We start from the raw sequence: 8392 nt of genomic DNA, 5'->3' as shown, positions 1-8392 counted from the left end.
CAAGAGAGATGAAAGATGATATTATGGAGCACAAAGCGGTGAGAAAGCTGAAATCTTTGCAGAAATGCCAGACTTCTAAATGCACGGCAAAAGCAATAGACAATAAAAGCAGTGGAGTGACAGTCTGGTGAATTCGTTGCTGCAATAAACATCTTAGTTCAGAGAATACTAATCATGGTGTAATATTCATGCAGAGAATATTTAGCACAGTTCAGGGGTGAAATACTTTATTAATGTTTTTTAGAAGGCAGCAAAGATAAGCAACAGCGACAGCCTGCCAGCTAAAGCAATCAGTTACAGTTTGGGACCATTACATTTTAAGATTTTGGAGAACCCCGTTTGTGTTGGCTTAGCTCACTCTGTCCTGGGTAACGCAAAGAAGCAGTGGAAGTGCTAAAGAGCTGGGCAGATAGATGAGAGAACAATCTGCGAAGGCAAACAAGGCATCGGTCTTTATAAAAAGGGGGATAAAACAAGGACTCATCGCTAACATGACCTTACTCAAGAGCCTTTTGCAACTTGCAGTTTAACGTGTACAGCAGAACCACACACAGTCCTAGTGCGCGTATACATCACAGATTTCTGTATGTCAGAAGACTGCTGAAGACAGAACACTTACACACCACTATAATCAGCTATGCCTGCCAGAGGAGAAAGTGCAGTAGCATTATATTCTGCTTTTTGCAGACAGCACTTAGGCCACTTAGCTACCGAGATTTCTAGTTCTCAGCAGTTGCTCTGGTCTGTTAGATTGTGTGTGTCCACCTTAGGTCCCCAGCATCTATTGAGCAAACACACACACACGCTCTTCCTTCCCCTTGACTTAGACTATATTGATTGGATCAGAACACCGCAGATTTTGCAAGGAAACCAAGATGAAGGCAGGTTTCTGTAGCCCATTCGTAGGCCTTTTATATCAGCCCCGGCTCCAAATCAGCAGACAAGGACGGATGGAGAATTCAGTGGTTTTAGTTTCAATTTAATGTAGTGGATTTCCACCACTCATTAGCTGGTTTCTTACTCTTTGTAAGGCACCCTGAACATTAAACATGTCAGTCTGGGAGACTTTAAGCCCATTTCTCTGGTACCCTGCCCCTTTGTATAGCCTTTGACACCAGTGCCAAGTGGATATAAAGTATCTGGTCAGAAGGGCAGCATCTGTCATTATTGCTGGTGGAACATTTCCCAGTGGAAGGTTTTTCCATTGACAAACATTGTATCTTCAAAATCAAAATGTTTCTCAGGAACACGTCAATTTTGACCATTTCATTTCAGAAACAAAATCCCAAGGCGTATTCCGCGAAGATCGGAATATTGCATTTCACTCTTTTTGGGGAACCGAATGTTCTGCTGTCCCAGTTTCAAAATAATGGCTCGTTTCAACATTTTTGACTGTAAACAATCGAGTATAAAACTCTTGAAAGAATTCAGATCAGAATGAAACATTGTGATCAACCCAAAATAGTTTTTTCCCACCAGAATTTTGTTTCACGGGACATTTTTTAATCGATTTGTTTTTGGTCTGGAATGGGAAAAATTTTTTTTTTCAAAGTGGCAGGATTTCACCTGAAAGAGCGAACACTTTCTGCACAGCTCTCTCTTACACTGAGTTGGCACTGGTGTAAATAACTGCACATGATGCAGGGTAAAGGAGACGCAGATCCTTTGTTTTAGAAGCCCGCTAAGTTTTCAATACTCCGGGCAAGAAGGCAGGCGTTTCACACAAGCACACCCACTGTTTAGCATGTCAGCTTACCATATATAGTTAAGAGAACATTGAGCAGTTTAAAGGCAGCTGAGGCATAGCAGCTATAAAGAGCGTTTTGTTCCAGTCTGAATGGATTTTAAGTGTCCACAGGAATGCATCCTTTTTTCAAACTAAATTTTATTTAAAGTTGCGTTATAAGTACCTCTCCCATGGTTTCCATGGCTTCTTGGCTTTGGACACAAAACCATACAGCCCTGTGAAGGAAAGTTTGCATTCTTCACCTCCAGTTTAAAATTGGCATCGTAAAGCCAGCAGCCTGAGTATTTTTGGAAGGTGAACTAGCCACGCTCTGGATGTGGAATTTACGTCTTTCATAGCCGTTTAGTAGTTCAGGCTGCCTCGTTCCTTTCTACGTGCAACGTCCGCCATCAGCTCATGGGAAAGCTTTGAGCGGCGGCACCTTGTGACTTTCATGACTCACTTTCATGACTAGGTCATGTCTTTCATGACATAAAGAACCAGCTCGCATGCATCTGCACCCCTGCCCTCTGGTGGATGGAATCAGAACTGCTCCACCGTGTGTCATAGACGCTGTATTACGGGGACAACTGCGAAGTCCTAGGTTGTCAAAGATTTGTTACAATTCACCTTGGTATAGAATATACATCCCTAGACTCCCTGGCAGCGCCACGTGCCATGAACAACAGGCATACTCGAGCAATGCTACCATTCAAGTTGGGACCAGACCCTCATTCTTAAACTGCCTCTTCAGTCTTTGCCATCTCTCTTGTCCTGTCGCCTTTTGGGCTAACGTTTCTCAACCTGGCCTCAGCACAGGGGCGAACAATCCACCCAATGGGCCTTTCTTATTTATGTGGACCTGGGGGGGAGAGGGAGCAGGTTTTCAGACTCTTGTTTTCAGACACTTCTTTTGCACTTGGGGGAAGAAAAACAGGTTTGTGGGGTTTTTTTTAACCCCTTCACTTACGGGCTAGATTCTGATACCCTTCTTCCCTCTGAGTTGCTGCTTAGGTCCAGATCCTCAGAGGTCTTTAGGTGGCTAACCCAATCAATGGGAAAAGCAGTGGGAGGTCGGCAGCTGCGACCAGGTGACTTCTAGGCCGTGGACAAGCCAGCGCGAGGCCCGCAGTCAGGCGCAAGGAAACAAAAGGCCTTTTGCTGAGCGGTCGCCCCCCCTTCCGGCTGGGCACCGCTTGCAGCAGATTAAGGCAGCGGCAGGAGAAGGTCATTCACCGCTGGCAGATCCAGCCATAGTCCCACCACTCGCCTGCCTCTCCCGAGGGAGGCTTTGGAAGGCCCAGCCCCTCCCTCCAAGCCTGACACCAGCCGCCCGCGGAGCCTATCCTGGCCAGCATGGGTACACGGCAGGGTGCCTGGCTACGCTTCCGGATCTGGGCCTGACTGCTCAAAGCAGCCCTGGCTAGGACAACGTGCAGAGCAAGCTACTGCTCATTAAGCAGGGTTGCCATGGCTCTAGTCCCACTGGCCAGTGGCTACTTGTACAAGTAGCCCCAGCGCAGTGCAGTGGGGTGATTCAGGTAATCACCAGCAAGAGGGTTAGCAGCGAGAACCTCCCAGGATAAAGGGCAGCAAGATCCGGTCCTACGGGTCCGGTTCGGAGAGCCGTCCTTATGCTGACTCCATGACTTTAGAAGGCCATTGGCTCATGGACTGAGGTATGGCAAGGCAATCAGAATCGGGCCCTCAGAGCCCACATGGGGGGCCCACGTACACCATCTGTGGCTCTGACCCGGGCGTTTCCCTGTAGTTTAATGGAAATATAGCGACATTCCTAGCAGAATTTGCTCACTGAGCGTTTTCTCTTTGCTGGGTGGTTTTGGATGCACACTGGGGATAAGCTGGGACTCTTTTCAGGGGTGAGCCTTGCTCGGGATGGGCCCCTGCAGAGTAGAACAAAGGGCCTTCTGGCGTTTGTTTGGCAGAGAAACCTTGGCTATCCACAGGGAAAGGTTGGGGGAACTGACTGCAATTTGGAGAAACGGGAGGAGGAAGGTAGAGAAGCTGGGGTGTCCTCCGCCCTAGGACAAGGTGAGCTGACTGCAGACAAGAGGGGAATTTGGACTGCTGAGGCTGTCTTCTGTGTGCACTCGCGTTTCTTAATGAAGCACAACAGGAACAAGCTCAAACCCCACTGCCACGTCTTGGTTCTCTAGCATGGTCTCAGACAGGTACCTGTGGAGCCATTTGCAGGGTGCCTGCTCACACCAAGATCAACTATGTAGCTTCCCCCACTTCTGAGCCAACCACGGGCCCGGCTACCCTGCATGTGAAGGGAGGACTGCAGCACGGCAGGGCAGGGCCCGCGTGGGCTAGCTAGCGTGAGTCACAATTGCAGCGTAGAAAGGGTGGGATGGCCTTCAGCGTGGGCTGGCAACCTCGATACGGACCCAGGGACTCCAGCAGGCTACTACTGGAGTGGCTAGCCCGGGCCTCCACATCGTAAGATGGCCACTGATGCCTCCCCAGAATACCAGACAGTCCGGGCACGGTGTAGGGCTGGCTCCGCCTGCGTGACCCTGCCCCCTTCGCGTGACCGCACGGAGAGCGTTTTGAAGAGCGCCCCGGTCACACCGGCAGGGGCAGAGAAGCGCATGCTTCAACACGGTGCCCTCCACGCCCGAGACCGGACAGACTCACGTCTGGTTTGATACCAGTACGGGCCAGGGGCCCAAGCACAGAAAAACAGGACCGCCCGGCTCCCAGCCGGACAAACGGCCTGACCGCTGCATCGTCACGGCTATTGTTCCCCGTGCTAACTCGAGTCACGCTAGCCCAGCTGCACCTGCATTTGCTGTGTAGACATAACCTTAGGATGAGAGAAGATGGATGGGGCGTGGGGGGGACACGGACTATGAATCTTTGAGGAACCATCGCTGGGTGAGGGGGGGGGGGTTGCTTAGTTAATGAGCATCGTCAACCACCGCTTTAAAAAGTAAAGTGCAACACAGAGACCTAACCAAAAAAAAAAAAGACTCTTCATGTGCCGGAGTGACGGGGGGGGGCGGGGAGCCAGCCTCAGACCAGGTCAAAATCGAAGGCGCTGATCGCGGCGATCGGAGCTCGCCAGAAATTGAAGCTGCTGAACTGCAGAAGAGCGTTCTCTTCCTCCGAGATATCCTGCCCGAGCGGCTCCCAGGCGCCGGCCAGCTTGCCCAAACCTCCCTTGGGTTTGTAGATCGCCATGTCGGTCAAACCCAGCCCCTCCAGTTCCGTCAGGTCTAGCTCCGGGATGGGCATCCTCCAGTACAGAAAGGAGTCGTACTGGCTGCTTGCTGTGTCCAGCATCTCCGGCTAGAAGGAAGAGAACAAGACAGTGTAGGGCTGCAGCTCGGGCCGCGCGATCCTGGATGCGAGGGTTGAGGAATGACCTAAAACGTCCTTGCTTTGGGGATGGAGCTTTACCCTTGGGCACAGGCCCCAAACCTGATTTTAGGGCCTGTGAACAGAGAAATTTGGGGCCCAGGACACCATTAGCCCATCTCACCCCAGTTACAGATGTTTTGGGGGGCCCCCCTGAGCTTAGTGCCCCGGTACAATTGCCCCCTCCCCCAGCAGGCCTGCCTGCGAAGAGTGTTGCTGGGTGGGGGGGTGGATAACGCAGCTGGTCAGGGCCTAGGAGTGCAAGGAGTGCACCGTGATCCTGGTGAAATCCTGGACATCAGGCACCTTGGTACCTTTGACCATCTGGCCCTCAGCTCCACATCTTTAAATTGGTACCCCTGCTCCTTCCTCTGTCTGGGCTAGGCAGATTGTAAGGTCTTTGGGGCAGGGATTGTCTCTTACTCTGTCCATGCAGCGTCCGGCTCAAAGGGGGTCCTAGGTGGTACCGTCACACACCTAATAATGAGGAAATTGTGGGACAGGAACATCCCAGAAATCTTGGGCCAGGTCACAACCCCTGAGTCCTTCAGGATCTTTCCCTCACCAGGCTGACAAGGGCTGGTTTTACAGCTGCCTTCTAAGCCCAGCAGCCAAACATTGCTCGTCAACAGGTGTTTTGGGCCTGTTTTGATAAATGGGCAAAAGCACTTGCTGAGGCAGTGTTGCCTAGTGGCTCGTGGGACTCAGGAGAGGTGGGTTCTATTCTTAGCTCTGCCACTTCAAGCCCCTCTCTGTGCCTCAGTTTCCCCATCTGTAATATGGGGGTGAGGATACTGACCTCCTTTTATGCAGTGCTTTGAGAGCTGCTGATGAAAAGTGCTAGGTAAGAGCTAGGTCCTAGATACTCAAAGGTCTTCTAAATGCCTCACACCCTTTCAGGATCTGGGTCCTAGTTCCAATGATTGGCTTCTCAATAGCATTTCCCTTTGATATGTAGATCCAGACGTTCCCTGCAGGCACCACCTTAGCCCTTCCATGGGCAGAATTTAATCCTGAGGGGCAGGGAAATATCACCCGTGCTTGGTTTCTAGTGTTTGAGGAGAGAATTTGTCGGCAACCAGGAGCTAGAACAGAACTAAGGGCAGCTGATGGGAATAAAACAGGAACAGAAATCGAATGAGGGGTAGCGGGATCTATCATAAGGATGCACAAAAAATTCTTGCAGTCCTTTGTTCTTTGCTATAACGCTCTGTATAGAATGTAATGTGTTTGTGTGTGTATGCATGTGGGGGGGAGAGACAATGTTGCCTAGTGGATAGTGCACTAGACAAGGACCTGGGCTCTATTCCTGTCTTGGCCACTGGTCTGCTGGGTGTCATTAGGTAGCTGACATGCCAGCGCCATGCCTCAGTTTCCCCAGCTTTGCAATGGGGATAATGGCCCATTTCCTCAAAGGTATGTTGACCTCCTTTGTATAGCACTTGGAGTCCCTCTGATGAGAAGAGTACGAGATATTGCTATCGTATGTGTGCTTCTACATGTGCGGGCATGCAGGTATATTTATGGGGGGTGTGTGTGTGTGTGCACACCACACACACGCCCACAAAGACAAAGGACTTCAACCTCATTCGGTCACATCCCTGCACAAATGACGAGTCACTCACTGCCATCCGTCGAGCCCCCCTCCGTGGAAGCGAGAGCAGAATCAGGACCGAATGGCGGCCAATCGGCTCTCACAAAGCTCTGCTGTTGGGCTCCCACGCCCGCCCACCACACATCTCCCTGCCCACCTGAAACGCCTCCCCTCCCGTCTCAACCCACCACCTCCATTGTGTGCAGAGCGAGATTGTTCCTGCCATGGTCCCACCCTGATGAATTTGCTGCAGAGCCCCTCCTCCGCTCTTGCCCTTTACTTAGAAAGCAGCTTGTTAATATACAATTCTCCCCACTCCCCAATGGTCTGGCCTAGCCCGGTCCGAGTGAATCCAACCCTGACTGTGTGTTTCCCTGGCAGGATTGTGTCCTTTGCTCCTTGCTGACTTTGGCAACAAAGATTATTTCTTAGATTTTACAGTCAATCAGTCTATATATCTATAGATTCCCTCATTTTCCACTGGCTCTGTTCTTTATGAGGCTTAATTCCAATGGATTTCAAAGATACCCTGCAATCAGGCTCCCACATTCCCATCAAATTACATGCGGACCAGTTTGCTTCTAAATTTAAAAATCAAAAGGTACCGGGAAGGCTATGAGAGACTGTGTGTCATCCCCTTCCATAAAACGAACAACTGTGTTTTTAAATAGCCGTCTGCTTGTGGATATATTTCGGCTATCTTTTTGCAGGATGACAGCAGATTATTAAAATTAGACCAATCGTTTAGCCCTGGGCAATCTGCTTCATTTAGAAATACGTTCATCAACTGGAGCCTCAAAACCATGATGGGGAGGGTAATTTAAAAAAAAAAAAGAAAGACGCAGATATTAAAAAAAGAAGAAGCCAATTTACACTTCAGAGATTCCTCTGCCTTGCATTTCAACCTCCGATCTAAAGAAAATCTCATCACCTTTATTAATGTGATCATGTTAACATGCATTCAGCCAGGTTAGATGGGGAAACGGAGCCTTTATTCAACTGCGGTGAGAGCCCAGTGCTAAGCTGATTATATATTTTCCATTTCTTCTTCCCTGGAAAACCTATAAGGGCTGACACACCAGCATCCCAAACCTCAGCAAGACACACTCCCCCTGAAGCGAATCATCTTGCTTTTTAAAGAATAATGATCATGCTTTTTTACCTGTTTTAAGGAAGGGTTGGATCTGGTGGCTGTTACCGAAATTTCTTTGTGCAGAGAGCGTCTTCTGATGCAGGGGCGGGTTAGGCAGCCTGCAGAATTTTCTGCCTTGCTTTTGTCTGTGTGCGCGTGTGTCTGTCTGTCTCCGCAGTGCAGCCCCTCCTAAATAGGCAGATTAATTACCCCTCCTACCGGGGCTGGTGGGCCGATGATTCAGCTGTATGAAGGCTCTGCTATTTAAATGGCTCACCCATTCTTTATTATAGCTGGGGTGGGGGAGGGCTTGAAAGCAGCAGCAATTTGACTTCATCCACGCACTTGCTCTGAGCTGAAGGTTTTATAATATTGGGGGAAACCTACGACAATCGGGTTTTTAAATGAAACAATCTTGTGATACATAGAGCAAGGCGGGGCGTGGTCTCTCCCATCTCATCTGCTGCATGAGAAGGGGTGTGGGCTGAGCAACTCCGTCCTTTTCCTTTCTACTGATTAGGATGGCCAACGATGTTCATTTTAAAACGGGAGGCTC

At 49.8% G+C, this 8392-nt stretch overlaps 1 protein-coding gene across 1 annotated transcript; it reads right to left on the bottom strand.

Annotated features, from left to right (window-relative positions):
- Positions 1-219: 219 nt before the first annotated feature.
- Positions 220-8122, bottom strand: MLLT11 (MLLT11 transcription factor 7 cofactor). Its single transcript, XM_067569604.1, has 2 exons — positions 7867-8122; positions 220-5041 (listed from the first exon to the last, which is right to left on the bottom strand). The coding sequence occupies exon 2, from the start codon at positions 5033-5035 to the stop codon at positions 4766-4768; it is 270 nt and encodes an 89-aa protein (XP_067425705.1). The 5' UTR covers positions 5036-5041; positions 7867-8122; the 3' UTR covers positions 220-4765.
- Between the last annotated feature and the right edge of the window lie 270 nt (positions 8123-8392).

This window comes from Emydura macquarii, unplaced genomic scaffold (genome assembly GCF_026122565.2).
Source record: "Emydura macquarii macquarii isolate MOO-44397 ecotype Brisbane River unplaced genomic scaffold, CSIRO-AGI_Emac_v2 contig_2924, whole genome shotgun sequence".
Classification (NCBI taxonomy): domain Eukaryota; kingdom Metazoa; phylum Chordata; order Testudines; family Chelidae; genus Emydura; species Emydura macquarii.
This window is presented reverse-complemented; position numbering and strand designations above follow the sequence as displayed.

What these genes read in the sequence shown, in the direction of transcription:
- MLLT11 (XM_067569604.1), bottom strand. Translation starts at nt 5,035, where the DNA reads ATGCTGGACACAGCAAGCAGCCAGTACGACTCCTTTCTGTACTGGAGG.